The sequence below is a fragment of the Rhinopithecus bieti genome, unplaced genomic scaffold (assembly GCF_001698545.2).
Source record: "Rhinopithecus bieti isolate Rb0 unplaced genomic scaffold, ASM169854v2 scaffold_42532, whole genome shotgun sequence".
Lineage (NCBI taxonomy): Eukaryota > Metazoa > Chordata > Mammalia > Primates > Cercopithecidae > Rhinopithecus > Rhinopithecus bieti.
In genome coordinates, this window is record NW_016818301.1 from 792,773 (window position 1) to 811,994 (window position 19,222).

General features: G+C 50.4%; 1 protein-coding gene across 1 annotated transcript in view; it reads right to left on the minus strand.

Annotated features, from left to right (window-relative positions):
• The window catches only part of STK11IP (serine/threonine kinase 11 interacting protein), a 23,739-nt gene extending 5,040 nt beyond the window's left edge, over positions 1 to 18,699 (minus strand). Inside the window, 21 exon segments of the mRNA XM_017856870.1 lie at positions 110 to 207; positions 1,272 to 1,375; positions 1,496 to 1,726; positions 3,783 to 3,960; positions 4,110 to 4,226; positions 4,533 to 4,738; positions 4,889 to 5,145; positions 5,147 to 5,273; positions 6,186 to 6,270; positions 6,469 to 6,615; positions 6,809 to 6,850; positions 7,041 to 7,136; positions 7,272 to 7,375; positions 7,597 to 7,723; positions 13,340 to 13,411; positions 13,535 to 13,642; positions 14,027 to 14,122; positions 14,396 to 14,470; positions 14,678 to 14,883; positions 17,926 to 18,012; positions 18,207 to 18,699. Coding sequence (XP_017712359.1) covers positions 110 to 207; positions 1,272 to 1,375; positions 1,496 to 1,726; positions 3,783 to 3,960; positions 4,110 to 4,226; positions 4,533 to 4,738; positions 4,889 to 5,145; positions 5,147 to 5,273; positions 6,186 to 6,270; positions 6,469 to 6,615; positions 6,809 to 6,850; positions 7,041 to 7,136; positions 7,272 to 7,375; positions 7,597 to 7,723; positions 13,340 to 13,411; positions 13,535 to 13,642; positions 14,027 to 14,122; positions 14,396 to 14,470; positions 14,678 to 14,883; positions 17,926 to 17,986 — 2,537 coding nt within the window. The 5' untranslated portion in view covers positions 17,987 to 18,012; positions 18,207 to 18,699.
• Between the last annotated feature and the right edge of the window lie 523 nt (positions 18,700 to 19,222).

Sequence of the window (19,222 nt, forward strand, 5' to 3'; positions counted from 1 at the left end):
CTCGCCCATCTCCCCACTCGCTCGCCCCATCTCCCCACTCGCTCGCCCCATCTCCCCCTTTGCTTGCCCCATCTCCCCCTTTGCTCGCCCCATTTCTCCCCTCGCTCACCGCATCTCCCCAGTCACCTTCAACAGGTACAGCCTGTGGTCAGACACAACCACAAGGCACATGAACTCCCCAGTGTGGCCTGCCAATGCCACTGGCACCTGGGAGAAGAGGAAGTTGGTGAGACACCTGATGGGAGGTCTGGGGAAGTGGGGCTAGACTGAAAGCCGAGTTCCTGGTGACAGCACCCTCAGCCTGACCTTCCCACTGCCCACCCACCAGTCTATGGAGCTTCCCTGACACTCGACAGCCTCTTCATCCACCATTGCTCTCTGCCTTGCAGCCCCTGCCCGCTCAGACGGTAGGCCGCTGGCTTCCCTGCCTGTCACCTCACCCACTCCACGCTCCACCAGACTAACTGTTCTAAGGCACAAAACTGACCATCACTGCCCCATTTCAAATCCTTCAGTGGCTCTCGGTGGCCCTCAAAACCAAGTCCAAACTCCTTGGCAGACACAGGAGGCAGCTCCTGACCTGGCCCCTGCCAGCCCCCCAGAGTCCTCTCGGGACTCCTGCCCCTCACCCTGCACATCCAGATGCCTTCATCCTGGGCAGTTCCCCCTACCAGTGAGTCTCGGGCCCCATGCATTTGCTGCTTCCTTTACCTAATACATTCTTTTCCTCCCTACTCCTTAACTTATCCTTCAAGACTTAGCTTAGACGTCACCTCCCAGGAAGACTCCTTGACCCACTCAAGCTGGACCAGATACCCCTTCTAGGGCCTTAGCCCGATTACAGCACTTGCATATTGCACAATCATTGTGAACTTCTCACACCAGACTGTAAGATCAAGGGCAAAATGGATCTGTAGATCCTCAGTGTCTAGCACAAAAGGTGCACAACAAAGGCCTAACAACATCATGGGTTTAAAATAATGCTAGGAGGCCCCACTGATGAGTGCCAGGGGCTGGGCAGCTTTAACACGACCTCTGATGCACTCCAGTGTGTAAGGGAGGCATCACTATCTCCATTGCAGATGGGCAACAACTGGGACTCAAATACCAAGGAATGGGTCCACAGCCACACAGCAAGCAGCTGCTGGGGTTGAAACCAGAAGCCAACATCAGGTGACTCCAGAGTGTTTGATCTGACTCAGCTGGCTATGATGGAAACGAGTGGGCACCCTGGCCAGCTGGGGGCATGGGCAGTGTCAGGGAGCACAGACCTTGAGGCAGCACTGGAACTCCTCCTGGGCATCGCTGAACACCTCAACATCCAGGAAGAGCCGGAGTCGGTGGTCCACAGAGCGGAGGCCATAGCGCTCAGGGGCTGAGGGCAATGACGGGGCATCAGCCTGCCCGTGGCAGCCCCTGGGCTCCACCTCCACCTCCCCATCAGTGTCCCTTCCCTTCCCCAAACCCATCTATGTCTTGTTTTGCCTATACTCACGGGGACTGAGGCTCCAACTACTGTGGTCACGGGTGCTCGGTGCCTGAGGTGGGCTGTTCTTGGCCCTGTCTTGGTGGTCACCATGGCCAGGAGGGTGGCAGACAGGGCTGGCAGACAGAGAGGGAGCCAGAGACTGCTCTCCCTGTTTCTGCTCCCTGTTGGGGGTTCCCCCGGACACAGTCAGGAGAACCACGTGGTCACTACCACAATTAGGACACACAGCAGGAGATTCTGGAGGGAGGATGGACACGGTCCTCATGAGCCTTCCCCACAAAGTGCCAGAACTCCCACCATGCTCACGATGTTCCTTCCCCACTCTCAGGTCTTGCCTGAGCCCAAGTCTCCAGCTTCATACACAACCACCAGCCCACCAGCTCCCCCTCTCCCAGCACAGCTGCCGACTGATCACTCCCCATCCCAGGGAGGGATGAGCTAACCCTGGCCCACTACCTCCTCAAAGTTGCACTCTACCTTCTAACTCTAGGCCCTCTCTGACTGGGTCAAACACAACCAGGCCCTGCTCTTACGCCCTCCTACAGACTTGGGCTGATCAAGTACTTCAGGGCTCTCCTAGCAATGTCTGAAAGACCAAAACCAACAAGTCTCGAAAGACAGAGAGAACTCTTGCCATATTTGGGTCCAATTCTAGGCTCCATCAATTAATGGCCCTGTAATCGTGGGCAAGTCATCTAAGCTCTGTGAACCTGGCTCCTCGTCTATAAATTAGGGATGACAATAGAGTCTTTCTTATACTCATCCTTAGTGTCAGGAAGCTGGGAAGGAATCAGGACATGGATCAGCAATGAGAGAAGCAGCACTCAGCAGCTGCACTGTGCTGTGCGTGTGCTAGCTCCCATGCCAGTATGATCACATTTCATTACCAGAGAAACTCTCCCTATCCCATTTTGCAAAAAGGAAAGAAAAGATTAAATCCTTTACACACGCTGCCCAGGACCATATAGCTTGGGGCAACAGCAGCAGCTACCATTTACAGGGGACCTTCGTGTTGTGCCAGGCCCTCTGCTTGGTGCCTTACTGTCACATTGAAATAGCCTAACAGCACCATGGGGTGAGTTCATTCCCTTCTTTGTTCAGAGGAGGTAACTGAGGTGCAAATGAAAGAACGGTTGGCCAGGCACGGTGGCACATGCCTGTAATCCCAGCACTTTGGGAGGCTGGCGGATCACGAGGTCAGGAGATTGAGACCATCCTGGCTAACACCGTGAAACTCCTTCTCTACTAAAAATGCAAAAAATTAGCTGGGCGTGGTGGCGGGCGCCTGTAGTCCCAGCTACTAGGGAGGCTGAGGCAGGAGAATGGCGTGAACCCAGGAGGCGGAGCTTGCAGTGAACCGCAGTCGTGCCACTGCACTCCAGCCTGGGTGACAGAGCGAGACTCCGTCTCAAAAAAAAAAAAAATGAAAGGAGAACAGAGCCCACAGTAGTGTTCATTAATAACGCCATCATGGAAGAGGCTCCAGAGTCCACAGCGACTCATGGTGTAGAGCCAGGGTCCGGGAGGGTCTGGCGGCTGTTTCTGTTTACGCTGTGTTGCTAAGGCTGCATGCCCAGGCCAGTTCACAGTGGGGAACAGAGCTGGGCTCCATTTTCTGAATAAAATGTAAACCCCTGCTCCAGCTGCCGCCAAGAAGAAAAAACTGGCTAATAAAATTCTGGCATTTCCCCATAGCTGTTATCAAGAATATTTATTTCTTCTTCAATGTCTTCTTCAAAGATAGTACTTTCTGACTGGTCTACAATGGAAACAATTCTTGTTTTAAGGATTAGCGCATGAAGAAATGCCACAGGACACTATGTAGCTTCCAAGGTCAGCCGGGAAGGACAAACCAAGCCAACTCCCCGAGCATGTCACTCAACAGCTACACTTGCTGGCAGGTGCAGCACCACCATCCAATACTGCGTGAGGGCTCGTCAGGTTTTACGCAGTGTCTGAAATATCAGCCAAAAAAAACCCCAACATAACAAGGTTTCAAGTTATAAAAAAATAATGAGTTCAAGCACAGTTACAGAGATTGCACTTCCTGACTTTTAGAGTTAAAAGAAAAAAATCAGAAAAAAACAAAACAGGAGATAGTTTTTTCTTTTTTTCTGTTTTCCTTTTTGTAAATGCAGCAGGCAGGCGGTTTTCTTTTTCCTCCAGGCAGAACAACTGGTCTCCACTCTAGCCCCTTCTCCCTGGGGCTCCCCTTCACACTGCCCTACACAGAGCCACTTTCCCTGCAACAGTGGAGGCATGTGGGCAGAGAGGTCAAGGGCAGGCCTTGTACCTGTCTTTTGGAACAGAGGCCTCCAGTCTTCCTCACTGTCCAATCCCAGCCTGGGGTCCTCTGGCTTGAACTCATGGCCACAGCGTAGACACTGGAACCTACCCAGCAGGAGGTCCCTGGCCTCCCCAAGCTGTTCCCGAGCCACATTGATGACTGGGGTCAACACGGCAAGCAGCTCCTGACAGAGGGTGGATCAGAGGCAGCTGTGAGCAGGCGGACCCCAGATGGACACCTCCCACAGGCCCCTGGTCCTCAGGCCTGCTGCTGCTCCCCTCTGGCTCTCTTAGTCCCCATAGCCCCCTGGGCCCCTACTCTAGGCCCCATCACCTGGACAGCTGCGTGGGCATCAGGCTCCAGCACCAAATAGCGACGCAACTGCCGGTCAGGGCAGATGTAGGAGAAGCGCAGACTGAGGACGGGGGCTCCAGGGAGCAGATCTGAGCCCTGCGCAGAAGAGGGGTACCAGGTGAAAAACAGCAGGAGCGGTGATCAGAGGGATGAGGGGATGCTGAGAGCGTGGAGGACGGCAGGAGCTCTGGAGCCTGTTAAAGGCCTGTGCTGACGTTCAAGCTCGAGCACGGAATCCCTGCTCCTCAGCCCAGGCTCCCGAGTGCTTGTGACCTCTGAGGCTCCCCTCCTCGACTCCTAGTCCCAAGGAGAGACTGTGGGAAATGCCCAGCCCAGTGCAGGGCACACAACAGCCATGTGCCCATAGCTGGCTCCTTCAGAGCCCTGCCACCCCCAACTCACCGTGGGCCCAGGTGACCTCTGGGCCTGGGCCTCCGGCTCTATCTCAGCAGCCTCCAGACTCTGGAGCTCCAGTCGCTCCAGGGTGCGAGCTGCTTGGAGTTCCACCTCAAACAGGTGGGCAGAAGTGACCCTGAGAAAGCATTCCCTGCCCCGCATGCCCTCAGGCCCCTCCAGGGGACACACCAACATGGGGCGACAGAGCTCCGCTGTGGAGAGACCGAGAGAAGCCCTGCAGGGAGGGAAAGTACCCACATGCCACCCTCCCCCGCACTGGCCCTCCACCCACCAGGCCCCACCACTCACAAACATCCCAACGGCCCCTGGCCCCAGCTTGCCCCAGCCCACAGAGGGCTCACCTTCCACTTCCTTCTGGTCCTGCTCCTCTTCTTCCTCCTCTCCTGCCTCCTCTTCTCCCTGTTCCACCATCTCCCCCTCCTTCTCCTCCTCCTCCCCTTCCTTCTTCTCCTCTTCCTCCTCCTGTGGCTCTGCCCTGACCTCCTCTGACATTTTTTGTGGTGACTCCCGGGGGCCTCTGGCTTCCTCCTGCGGGGGTGAAGGTCTGGGTGTAGTGTCGGGGCCCTGGGAGCTGGCTGGAGGTGCGCTGGGGCAGGAGTGGTGGGGTGGCCCGCAGAGGGTTTCCAGAGGCCTCCAGGTGACTCCTGTACTGCAGCCAGTTGCGGCCAAACCGTTCCCGGAAGCTGCTCATGAGCTCCAACTCCCGGTGCTGCTGCACGAACCATCCTGGGCAGGAGGGGAACCCAGAGCTGAGCAAGCCCAGCCCAGACAGATGGCCCCAAATCCTTCAATGGTGCTCCTCAGCAATGAGGGGGCAATGGACTGTGTATGGGGACAGGGGCAAGGGAGGCTACAGGCGTCCCCTCCACGGCATGTACTGAAGTGTGTCCTATGGAACACTGTGGTCAAGTACAATCAATCCAAGCTGCACATCCAATGCTGCTTCTGGAGACTCAGCATGCATGACAGCATCCTAAAGGTCCCGAGACGGCCTTCAGCGAACACATCTATTTCTCTTCAACCTCACATTTCCCAAACTTCTCTGGCCACAATCCTATTATTTTATATATATATATATACATATATACTTTCTTTTGGTTTTGGGTTTTAGTTTTTTTAAGAGATAGGGTCTTATTCGGTCACCAGGTTAGAGTGCAGTGGCACAATCACACTTCACTGCAACCTTGAACTATCAGGCTCTAGCGATCCTCCTGCCTCAGTCTCCCAAGCAGATAGGACTACAGGTGCACACCACCATGTCAGGCTAATTTAAAAATTTTTTTGTAGAAATGGGCGTCTGTCTATGTTGCCCAAGCTGGTCTCAAACTCCTGGGCTCAGGCAATCCTCCCACCTCGGCCTCCCAAATTGCTGGGATTACAGATGTAAGCCACTGCACCTGGCCTACATGATCTCTTGACACCTCACAAAATTAATGTTCCTCGAAAAGTTTTCAAAATGCTCCCAGAAGCAGTTTTCTCCTTTCTCTAAACTAAAAGAAAAGAAGACAGACTAAGGAGCCCTCTATAATACTCTACCAACAAAAAATAACATTTCTTCCAGCAGACCTTCACCGTAACTTAAAAATCAGTGTGAGCTGGACGTGGACGAGAGAGGTTAGTGGGGTGAAGCTGACTTACCAGCTGGAGAGGGGTTCAGAGTTCGGGGCTCCGGGTCCGTATCACTGGGTTCAGAGATGCTTGCCCGCCTTACACGGACTCGGCTCTGAGGTTAATGGACGGAAGAAGTTCTATGAAAGCCAAGCCTCCAGCCCTGCCATCCACGGCTGGCCATCCAACCTATCAAAGAAACCCCGACCACGTGCAAGCACAGTTCCTACCATTCCCTGCCCATGGCAGCCCAGAGTCCCCAGAGAGACACACAACCCACCCCAGGCATGAGGCAGCGGAGGACGCTGCTTACCTTAACCTTATGAAGTGGGGCCTGGGCCAAAACACCCCCCGAGGAGAGGCTGTCACTCAGGTCAGGGCCACCTGAGGTTTCAGGAGTACTTCCCACTGGCCAGGGCAAAGGTGGGCCCGTGGGGCTGAGCCCCAAGGATGTGTGAGTCTGGTATTTGACAACAGGAAGGAGAGAGAGGATGGAGACTGGGTGCACCTCTGCCTTGCCCAAGCCAGCCAAAAGGCGGGACCCTACTTTCCACTGACCAGGAAGACCCTGTCACCAGCCAGCCCTCTGTTCTCTCCCCAGGGCCCTCCCTTCATGTCTTCCCCAACAGTCCTTGCCCCCTGACCACACCGACCTGAGAATCTGTCAGCGACAAGACCTTGCCATCAAGAAGGAACTGAGCAAAGACAAAAAGGGTGGGGAAGGGAGTATGTGGTGGGGCCCATCCTGCTGAGTTCCACGTATTGACAACACAGTAAGCAGGGTCCAGGTCCTCGGCCCCTCACCCAGGGATGGCAAGAGGGTGCAAGGTAGGGGAGGACTGGGCAGGAAAGAGGAAGCAGAGTGGACACAGGATGATCACTCACGCCAGTAGCAGCCTCCCTGACCCGAGGTGACAAGTACTGGGCAGTGGCCACTCGGTGCGCAGGGTGGAACCAAAGAGGGTTCCCCTCCAGGTAGAGCTGAGGGGCAGGAAGGGGAGAATGAGGAGGGCCCGGGGCCCTGGCCCTCCCTGTGTGAAGAAAGCACTGACCAAACCAGCATGGGGGGGTGGGTGCAAGGGTGGCTCTCAGGCCCCTGATGCACTGCCATCTTACCTTGCGGAGCTCAGTCAGCAGCCACAGTGGCGACAGCTCCCTATGTCCTTCCAGTAGGTTGTATGCCAAATCCAGGTGCCGCAGATTCCTCAGCTGCTCCAGGCCTGGGATGGGGGCAAGAAGGAAGGAAGGGCATGCGGATGAGTACACACAGGTGAGTATGGTACATGCACTCGGGGCGGGTGAAGCAGAAAGACCAGCCGGAGCACCCCTGCACTCCCCATAAGCCCTCTCAAGGCTCTAGAGGCACGTGGTACCCAGGCCAGCCCGAACCTCACTCTCCCCCTTCCCCTCCGTGCTTGCCCCATCACACACCCCCACTCACCATGCAGGCTCCGAAGCTCGTTGCCTCGCAGTATCAGGATCCCCAGAGCAGCCCCTGAGGGTCCCATTCTTGGCACCAAATGCAGGCGATTATAGGAGATGTCCAGATGGTGGAGTTCACACAAATCCTGGCAGGGGTACAGGGGTGAAAAAGATTCTCTCATTGACCAAACTCTAGTCAGGGTCCTCTGAGATCTCTTCTAGACTAGACCTCAACCTTGGCCTATATAAACTGCACACGCTCGGCACAAATGATTTCATCCACCCCTACTCCCACGTTAAAAGACTTGAACACCACCAGCACTGTTCCTAACAGTTCAAGGTCACATCTTGAGCATGGCGACTCCAACCCCCTTAAGTTCCTGCCTGGGAAAAGTCAAAGCTGCCAAAAGAATTTCCCATTTGTTTCAGCCAGCTCCTAAAGATAGGGTCCCATCTCCCAGTCTCTGTAAAAGGGTAAGGGCCTTATTTTGATTAAGTGCCAGTTAGTTAGCAAACCCAGATGGGTTTCACGTGGACCAACCTGATTTCCACTTCCCCAGCTCTGCTCAAGGCCCTACCATTCCCCTGCCCACTCCCCCACCTTTAAAAATGCCCAACTGGCCAGGCGCAGTGGCTCACGCCGGTAATCCCAGCACGCTGGGAGGCCAAAGAGAGCGGATCACTTGATGCCAGAAGTTCGAGACTAGCCTGGCCAACATGGTGAAACCCCATCTCTACTAAAAATACAAAAATTAGCTGGGCATGGTGGCACACACTTGTAATCCCAGCTACTTGGGAGGCTGAGGCACGAGAATCACTTGAACCTGCAGGCACCACTGCACTCCAGCCTGGGTGACAGAGCAAGACTCCATCTAGAAAAAATACATAAAATAACAGTGACCCCTGCACAAAAATGGACTACACTCGACCCTCTTCACTACTGCAATTGTTTATTACTGATTAAAATCTAGTGTTCTGCATTATCCATGACAGCCACCTAGTGCCATGACTTGGATTGGGTCAGATTCATTGTCAGACACCCCCAGCCCTCTCACTTGGGACCCCAAGCTGCACACTTTTGATGCCTTTGCCTTCGCTCCTGACTGATGGGGATTCATCAGTGAGTCTGACTCCCAGCCCAGTGCCTGTGACAAACGTCTACTGAAGCACAGTTAGGAAGCTTTTGACTTTCATGATTCCAAGTACACTCACGAAGCTTGGTTAGAGTCCCAAGCTTCGTGTGAAAGGCACCTCCCTAGGCTGGAAGTTCTTCCTCACTCTGTTTCAAGCAAGAATTCACTCCCTGACTCCTGGGCTAAAAGTACTTCATGGCTGTGTTTTGAGTCCTCTCTGTTTTCCATCCTTGATCCTGCTCCTCCCATGGACTTCACAGCCAACTGAAACCCTCTTCTCAAACCACTGCTGACTATACAGTATATGTCACCACTACGGCACTAACTCTGTCCATTTCCTTTCCTGTTGGCAACACTCTACTAAGGATAATCTGGAACTTCAACGGCTTATTTGGGAAACTTAAGATCTCCCCAGTCTGGCTCCTCTAAGAGCCCCCATCTGCATCACCTCTGCTCCCCTTTCCTCCTTCTCCCACCTTTCCTCTTTCCTTCAGCTCCCTTGACCCCTGACAGGTTCCCCTTCAAGTCCCCTCCTTCTTCACCCCTACTCACCCTGCTAGACCTTTCCCTTCATATTCCAGACCCTCAACTCCCTACAGTCACTCAAAGTTTAAGTCCTCTGCCCCCACTGGGGGTCTCAAGGGACTCAGAGACCTTCAAAAGCAACCAACTGAGGGTTTAAAAAAAAAAAAAAACTCATGGAAACAGACCATTTAACTCTTGTCATCCACAGAGTTACTGTTTTACCCTGCTTCCTAAAATTTCTTACAATCGGCTACAGCCCAGAGTACTCACCTTCAACAAAAAGAGACTGTTGCAGAGACCCATAGAAAAGGACTATGCTAGGTCCTCCAGGGCAAAGGCTTCTGGTGGAACTGCTTAAACAACTTTGATATCATACCACTGGACCAAGTCAGAATTTCCAAAACTCTAATGAAAAAGCTGATGGATTCATAACACTGCTAACCCAAGATCAAGCACAATAAGAATTGACTACATAAAACTGAATGAACTGGTGAAGAATGAGTATAGTTATAATGGCTTTTGTTTAAAATACTGTTGGTTCTTGAATGTCCTATTTTCTGGATATAAGGAACCTCTTTCCCTTTTCTTTTATGTGATCTATCACATGAAACAGTTTAGTAAATTATACTTTTATAAAAAATATATATGAAGCATTTATCTTTGCTCCATGCCTGATCCCTCCAGAATTCAGGAACTCCCATTGGGCATTCTTATTTACGTGGCAATATGGTTATTTTCACAGGTTCAGTAGGGTCAGCCCTCCTTGTAACAGGACATAATTGGGAAAATTGGTTATATAACTAGGTTTTGACTGGACTTTTAAAATATAACTGGAAAGTCATGTTTTAAAATAATACATAAAATCAGATATGGCCAGTTTTAAGGAACTAAAGCTGACTCTACGGAGCCAATGCTTATAAAGCCCTCTTGGAAAAACCAGCCTGCTACTTGGCTTACAGGGTTCCCAGACTTACAAATTAGTGGCAAAGGCTAGATCCTGGCAGGCCTAGGAATCTTAGAATATCTTGGAGACGTTAAGAAGAGAGAAATTCACTAATCTATAGGTACTCTACGTGAGTCTGATGGCACGTTCTTGGCTTCCTAACCTCGAGAGGGTTTGAAAGTCCAGTCTGAGAGTCCTTATAAAAAGTTCCAGGAAAGCAAACTTAAAAAGGGCCTCTGTGGTCAATTACCATTCTTACTACACTGATGTAAATAGGCAGACCAAATCTAACAGGATCAGACTTATTCTGTAAAAAAGAATAATCCTACTTTCACTGTTTTGAATCAAAAGGGGAGTGACCTTAGAGAAATCTGTTTTAATGAAAAAACTATTAACACATACTTATGGGTTACCAGATTCTAATCCTGTTCATTTTCTTCGAAATTGTATTATCTACCTGTAAACTGGAATAGGTCCTGCTATCTTACACATCAGCCCTTACCAAAGTCTCAATTCTTCTCCTTTTCTTCATTATTTGGCTGCAATTTTCTAAACTAACATATCCAATTTTCTTCCTCCCAAATTGGCATCACTGAGAACTAAAACCTGAGTGCCCAGATCCTTAGTGGAATTTTAGGTGACTTATAGCTGCCCTTTCCCCCAAGGATCTTTTTTTTTGAGACGTAGTTTCACTCCTGTTGCCCACGCTGGAGTACAATGGCGTGACCTCTGCTCACTGCAACCTCTGCCCCCCGGGCTCAAGCGATTCTCCTGCCTCAGCCTTCCCGAGTAGCTGGGATTATAGGCATGCACCATACCCGGCCAATTTTGCATTTTTGTAGAGATGGGGTTTCTCCATGTTGGTCAGGCTGGTCTCGAACTCCCGACCTCAGACGATCCACCCACCTTGACCTCCCAAAGAGCTGGGATTACAGGCATAAGCCACTGCGCCAGGCCTCCCCCCAGGATCTTAACAAAAGCCCTATGAGCTAAAGCTGGACTAGGTGATACAAACTTCAAAAGATACATCATCTACAGATCACGTGTGGATAACCTACATGCCTGGAGCTACTGTGATATGAGCCCCTTAGAAAGTCCACTGAGGCCGGGTGCGGTGGCTAACGCCTGTAATCCCAACACTTTGGAAGGCCGAGGCAGGCAGATTACCTGAGGTCAGGAATTCGAGACCAGCCTGACCAACATGGAGAAACCCCATCTTTACTTGTAACCCCATCTTTCACTTCTATTTGTAAAAATACAAAATTAGCTGGGTGTGGTGGTGGGCGCTACTCAGGAGGCTGAGGCAGGAGAATTGCTTGAACCCGGGAGGCGGAGGTGATGGTAAGCCGAGATCGCGCCATTGCACTCCAGCCTGGGCAACAAGAGCAAAACACTGTCTCATTAAAAAAAAAAAAAAGAAAAAAGAAAAGAAAAAAAGAAAGTCCACTGACACTCCTGTATCTTCCAGACTCTGTTCAGGGAAATAAGCATGACTGCAACACTATCTATGCCGTCACCACAAACATTCAAACTACAAACCAAGAAAGCCATCGGTTGCCACCGCTATCCTCATTCCACCATCTAAAGAAACATAGAGCTCAACACCTAGAAATCTCAACTGGCTGCCCTCTGGACTCAGAAAATTGATTTACAGCCTGTTTCAACCATTCATCTGTTTTCCTTTTTGTTTCCATAGAAATGTCCACCATTAAATGTCCGGTCACTCGCACCATCCAGCAAAACTCATCCCCTACCAAGTCCCAACGAATGGCTCAGTTGGTTTTCAGTGAATAAAAGGAAATGATCAAGGAAGAAAAGGATTTATATTGTTCGGGGGAGGGAGGAGTGTCTCTTCTTTCCTCGAATTAGAGGAGGAGGGACTGACAAAGATTCTCACCTTGATCAAACCCTACTCGGGCCCCTCTGGGCCTTCTTTTTGACTAGGCCTCAACTTTGGCCTGTTAAGAACTGCAGACTTGTTTAGCGCAAGTTCAACAAAATTCAACACAAATGATTTTTTTGACTCCTCCAACCCCCACAGTAAAAAACTTGAACAAAAAAAGCAAAGTTCTAGCATAAGGATGCATCCCTAGAATGGCGACTCTAGCCCCCTTAAGTTCCTGCCTGGGAAAAGTCAAGGCTGCCAAAAGAATTTCCCATTTGTTCCAGCCAACACCTGATGACAGGGCTCCCGTCTCCCAGTCTTTGTGGGAAGGTAGAAGCCTAACTTTTAGCAAACCCGGAAGGGCTTCATGTGGTCCAACCTCCACTTCTGCTTTTTGTACATTTCCACTTCCCTTACTCTGCTCAAACCCTCACAGTTCCCCTTCCTATTCCCTCGCTCTCCTTTTAAAATGCCCAGTCACCTCCGCACAAATTAAACTGGCGTTCAGTTCACGTTGCACCCTCCTCCCCGCTGCAATAGTTTATCACTGATAAAAATCTGTCCTTACCACTTTAACTAGTTCGGCTTTATCTCTGACACGTGGATGGGAGGACCCAGAAGAAAGGTTCTTCGTCATGATCACAAAAGCTGCCAGTTTCTGAGGTAGGCACTAGACTAAGTAACACTGGGTACTTGTTCACAATCATTTTAATATTATAAAAGCAGGTATTTGGCCAGGCGTGATGGCTCACTTTGGGAGGTCGAGGTGGGTGAATCACTTGAGGTCAGCAGTTCAAGACCAGTCTGACCAACATGGTGAAACCCTGTCTCTACTAAAAATATAAAAATTAGCCAGGTGTGGGGACACGGGCCTGTAGTCCCAGCTACTCGGGAGGCTAGGCAGGAGAATTGCTTGAACCCAGGGGCAGAGGTTGCAGTGAGCTGAGATTGCACCACTGCACTCCAACCTGGGTGACAGAGCAAGACTCCATCTCAAAAAAAAAAAAAAAAAAAAAGCAGGTATTCTTGTGATTTCTACTTTACATGTAAAGAAACCCAGAGGTAACTAACTTCCTCCAAGTTGTATAGGTATTAGAAGTTGAGATTTGAACTCTGGTTTGTCTAATGCTAGTGCCTAAGCAGTGCTATCTCCCAGAATGCAGCTCCACCCTCATGGCAAGAGCAAGGAGGGAGTAAAAGCCAGTCATGGAGAGAGAGTGAGAACAGAGCAATCAAAGACCCATGGTGTACCAGCTGCCAGACTGCCCATACTCACCATCAGGAATCCCTGGCAGTCCTGGACTTGATTGTGGCTTAGGTTCAAGAAACGCAGAGCTGACAAGAGGCGCTGAGAGAGATGGGAAAGAGGCAGAGAATCGATGTTCACTACAATACTATCTGGTCAACCACCTGGCCCTCCTCCCCAAAGGCCTGGCCTTGCCCTTCCTCGAAACCCTCTCGAGGCACTCACCAGGGAGCTGTCTAAGGCGGTCAGTGCATTGTAGCTGAAGTTGGCAGAAACCAGAGCCAGCCAAGGGAGGGCAGAGCAGAAGTCACCGCCGCAGGCTGAGAGGAGCTCCTGAGTGGGCGGATGGGTGCTTCATTACCCCACTCTCCCCCTCCTCCCCATGCCAAGGCCAAGCTCTACCACCCAGTCACTCATTCATTTTTTATACACTGAACTCCATCTGAAGATACAGGCTTAAAGCCCAGGTCCCTGACCCAAGAACTCACTGTGGGGAGAGTGGGAAGGTAGACACTAGAATATGTAATGTAATACAGTAGGTACGACTATAAATATACAGGAAGGTACTGAGTGCTATGGGAACACAGAGAGGGAGTGAGGACACTGTCTAGCAGGAAGCAGGAGGCAGGCAGAGCTGCAGAGAAAGAAGAACATCAGAGCTCGTTCCTCTACGTCTCTCAGGATGAGGCGTCTGAGCTCACCCCTCACCCTCCTTACCTCTAATGTCTGGAGGCTCCTGCTGCAAATCAGGGTCTCCAGCTGGGAGTAGATGCCTCGGAGACCATGTAGAGAGTGAAGGGGAACACCTCGGAGCTGGGACAAGGAAAGGGGAGGGAGGAAGGCAGAACCCACAGAAGACAAAGACCTCATCCCCATATCTCCTAGTTGGGAGGAGGGAGAAGACCACAAAGCCCAGCTATGGTTTAGGGAAGCAGTAAATGGAAAGACAGTGGATATCACATTACTGCAGAGCAATGGGTATACTCAGGCCCAGCCTCCTCACCAAAGAGGCCCTTCTCTTTCCCATCCCCAAGGGGCGGCCTCAAGTTGGGTGCTGTGCACCAACATCCTCCCGTGTCCCCATACCTCCAGGTGCCGAAGGGATTTGAAGGGGAAAATCTTGATGGGCCCTGGGGGGCCAGGACCAGGAACATGGACCAGCTGAAGAAAATAAGTAAATAAATAACTCCATTTATTGAGGCACAGCAGATCTCCCTGTCCTCAACATTCCTTTCTTAGCACAACCACTGGTACCTCTGATACCCTCTGGATCCTGGCAGTGCAGACTTCTGCACCCCTACCCTACCCCCAACTTCCATCATTCTCTTGGGCTCCTTGCACATCCTGCCCCTTCCCCACACCCAGAACCTTGAGTGAAAGCGTTTTCTGCAGCACATCGAAGAGAAACTGAAGCTGAAGGATGACAGGGGAGTCAGCAGGATGAGAGGGCAGAGCCACAAAGCCTGTCTGGCCAGGGCCCCATGGCCCCAGGTGCAGCTCAAATACATGGTTCAGCTGTTGCAGTGTGGGAGTGAGCAGGCTCAGGGTGCTACAGCCAGACAGGACCACATCCCCTGCAGAAAGAGGGGCAGACAGGAGGGAAGACATGGTGAAAAGATTTTTCCCTTTATTCTAAAACTCTGCTATGCCAAAATATACCCACTACAATCCATATTGTAGATGTTCTATTGCAGGATCAAATTTTCTATCTCCTTCACAGCTCAAAAGCATTCAATGGCTCCCCTCATCTTCAAAAAAAAAAAAAAAAAAAAAAAAGACCTACCATTTCATTCAGCCTAATGAGACTGCTTGGCTACACAACTCCAACCAACTCTTCCAAATTTTCTTTCACCTTCTGCTCAAAAGAGCCTCATCTACTGACAGTGCTGGAAATACAGCCAACGTGGTTCACAGTTCTCTCATGTTCTGAAACACCCCCTTCCACCACCCAGCTTGAGACCAGCCTCCTCCAGGAAGCCACCTCAAGAAGTAATACTGCTGAATTTTCACATTGCAGTCACTCATTATTACATAAAAGTTAATTGGATGTCTTATCTTTATTTCATTTTCTGATTGCAAAGCACATCTGCAGAAACTTTCAAACAATACTAAAAAGTATGCCATAGAAAGAATAACTATTCGTTACAGCACTAAGGCATTGTTACTGCTGTCTGTTAAAAATGCTCTCTCTAATGAGACTTTCATCCTTGAGGGCATCTTTTGATCACCCTGGTATTCATCACTGCACCTAAAAAAGTGCAGCTACAAGCTAGGCATGAAGGAATTTTTTTTGGCTTAAAAAATATAATAAGTATAGATAGAGTCAAAGGATGTTGCAGAAACAGTACAGAAAGGTCCCCTATATCCTTTACCCAGTTTTCCCTAACGGTTACATTTTATATAGCTATAGTACAACATCAGAGTCAGGACACTGAGCTGGGTGCCGTGGCTCAGGCCTATAATCCCAGGACTTTGGGAGGCCAAGGCAGGTTAATCACTTGAGTTCAGGAGTTCAGGACCAACCTGGCCAACATAGTGAAACCCCATCTCCACTAAAAATACAAAAAATTATTCTAGGACTCTAACCTCGTCTCTACTAAAAATACAAATATTCTAAGCCGGGCATGGTGACACACGCCTGTAATCCCAGCTACTCGAGGGGCTGAGGCAGGAGAACAGCTGGAAGCCAGGAGGCAGAGGTTGCACTGAGCCGAGATTGAGCCATTGCACTCCAGTCTGGGTGACAGAGCTAGACTCCACCTCAAAAAAAAAAAAAAAAAAAAGGGCAGGCGCAGTGGCTCACACCTGTAATCCCAGCACTTTGGGAGGCCAAAGCAGGTGGATCACAAGGTCCGGAGTTCAAGACCAGCCTGGCCAATATGCTGAAACCCCGTCTCTCCTACAAATACAAACATTAGCAGGGCATGGTGGCACACGCCTGTAGTCCCAGCTACTCGTGAGGCTGAAGCAGAAGAATCACTTGAACCTGAGAGGCCGGGGTTGCAGTGAGCCAAGATCACACCACTGCACTCCAGCCTGGATGACAGAGCGAGACTCGGACTCAAAAGAAAAAAAAAAAAATCAGGACACTGATGTTGGTACAATATGTATATATAGCTATATGCTGTTTATATACATTCCTGCAGCCATGCAATCAAGATACAAAACTATTCTGCTGCCACAAAGCTCTTCTCCTGCTACCTCCTTGTAGTCACACATTCACACACCCACCATTCATCGCTGAATAAATTAACAAGTCCTGCAACCTGACATGAAGGATTCTGTACGTACTAGACACTGAGGATGGATACAGACATGGTTCAAGGACTCTTCCCACGCTCAAAGGGCCTCCTAGTTGTCTCTTCCCAGAGAAGGATAGAAGACATTTGCAAAGTTATCAATACAAGCCAGGAAATAAAACTACTGGCCAGGTGCCGTGCCTCATGACTTTAATCCTAGCACTTTGGGAGGCCAAGGCAGGTTAATCACTTGAGGTCAGGAGTTCAAGACCAACCTGGCCAATATGGTGAAACCCCGTCTCTACTAAAAATACAAAAATTAGCCGGTCATGGTGGTGCACACCTGTAGTCCCAGCTACTCAGGAGGCTGAGGCAGGAGAATCACTTGATCCCGGGAGGTGGAGGTTGCAGTGAGCTGAGATTGCGCCACTGCACTCCAGCCTAGATGACACAGCAAGACTCTGTCTCGAAAAGAAGAAAAGAAAGAAAAGAAAACTGCTAGAAAGAGAGCTTCCACAGATATCATCAATAGGAGCATGGAGTGATGGAGGACAGCTAACATTAACTGTAGTATGTGCCAGATGACTTTGATATCTCATTCAAACCTTCTCAGAATCTCCCAAAGAGCACTGTTAACCCCATCTTACAGATATGAAAATTGAGGTTCAAAAAAGTGAAAAATCTTGATTGAGATCATATAATTGGCAGGAAGTTACTTCTCCTATTTGATCTCAAAGCTAAGGCTTTTTCTACCACAATTAATGCCAACCAAGTACTCAACAACTACTGTGGCTCCACTATGCCCAGGCACAGTGCCAAGCACCAGGAAAGTCATTACAATAACAATAGCTCCCAAGTGTAAGCAGTTACTATACTTGCAGGCATTGTACTAAATACATGAATTACAACGAATCCCCACAACTGTTAAGTACAATCATTTTTGCAATGTGTGAGGAAAACTGAGCCTCAGGAAACAGTTTGGCAAGTTTGAAAGAGGGTTGATATTCCAACCCAGGTGGGTCCGACTCCAAATCTCGTGCTTCCATCTACTGTACTTAGTACCTTGCTACACAACAATGATTATGACTAAGATCAGTCCCTGGTCCTCAGGGGCTTTTAGTCAGGTAACGATCACTTCCTTCTGACAGTGTCACAGAAGGAACAGAGGGAGGGAGTTTGGCCTCAAAGGACGGCTAGGGTTTGGGCTATCACAGGAAAAGGTCACTGTAAGGGCGAACAAACCTGGGAATAGTAAAGAAATTGAACTCTGACACCTGGTGACCCTACCAGTCGTAACTCCGTGACTCTCAGGGCGTGTCTGCACAAGGCACCACCCCCACCTCGTCCGAGGCCCAGCTCAACCGGAAGTCCACTCACCGGACTCCCGCAGCAGCCCCGCGAGTTTCCACACCAGGGAGTCCCGCTGAGCGGTCGTCATGGCCACCGGACGCTAGGGGGCGGAGCCTGGGGGGAAAGAGGAAGCGGAAGAGCCTCAGGTGGGCGGTAGTGCCAAAAGCCCAGGGCGTCCACGCAAACGGAGGCGTCGTGCAGAGAAAAAGGCGAGAAAGAGGAGCGAGGAGGAGCATCCTCCTGGCCGCCCTTTGGAGGAACATAAGCCCTGGTCAGACATACCGACCCTCCCCGTTTGGTCCTCCTACCAGCTCAGCTGCCCGGCGCCTATCAATGATGGAAAGGAAGTCCCTCCCCGGAAGAAAATCGAGCCAAGGGACGACCGGAAAACACGCCTCTGCCGCCGGAAACCGCGCCCTAGGTCATGCAAACGAATCGAAAAGGGGCGGTGCGGGGGCTGGCTCGGGAAGGGCGGTCTCTCCGCGGTTGTGGCTGAGGTGGCGTCTTGGGCTGCATGTCCCCTATCTGGGCCCCCATTATTCCCCCGCCCTGCGCAGCGTGGGACTCTCGCTTGGCTTTTGGCGAGCCTACCGCGCCAGTGAGGAAACCCTGCCTTGTTTGCAAACTGGGCGGAGAAGCCAAGTTTAGAGAACTGGAGCTTTCTGTTAGAGAAAAATTATTTCGAAGCAAACAGTCATTTTCCAGTGGAAGGAGAGCGTGTCCGCCGTAGGATGGACTTAGATCGTGTAAAAGCTGAGGCTACCAAGGATATCACCTCTGGGGTCCTTTGCTGCTTTTCCTTAGTCTCCCTCGAAACTCGTGTATCTTTCCTTCAGCAGTACTGGGCTCCACGCGAACCTAGTCCTTTGTCTTTACCCTATTACCTTTCATAACATCCTAGTTGAAAAGTAGTTATTCAACCGCGTTTGAAAATGAGAAAACAGGTTCACAGAAGCTAGGTTACTTGCGAAGGTCGTTCAATTAGTAACCAGTAGCGCCAGGACTGCGAAAGTTTCCTGCTTCCGAATTCTCATGATAGCTTTCACCAGGCTCCCCGTCAAATGCTATGGTTAACTACTGAACTAGAGTAGCAAAAAGGTCTTTTAACAGAATTCCTGGTTTTCAGGGAAAGTTTCTTTCATGAAGTGCCCCGTTTCTACAGAGGAAAATCAAAATGAATCATAAGCCAGTGGGGAAAGGAGGAATAGGGTCATAGTCATCTTTATGCCAAGTTGCCAGATTTGAAAGATTTTATTAAGACAAAATATTTGAAATGGCAAATATTTTGAATATTTGAACCACACAGTTTTGCATTCATGGCATA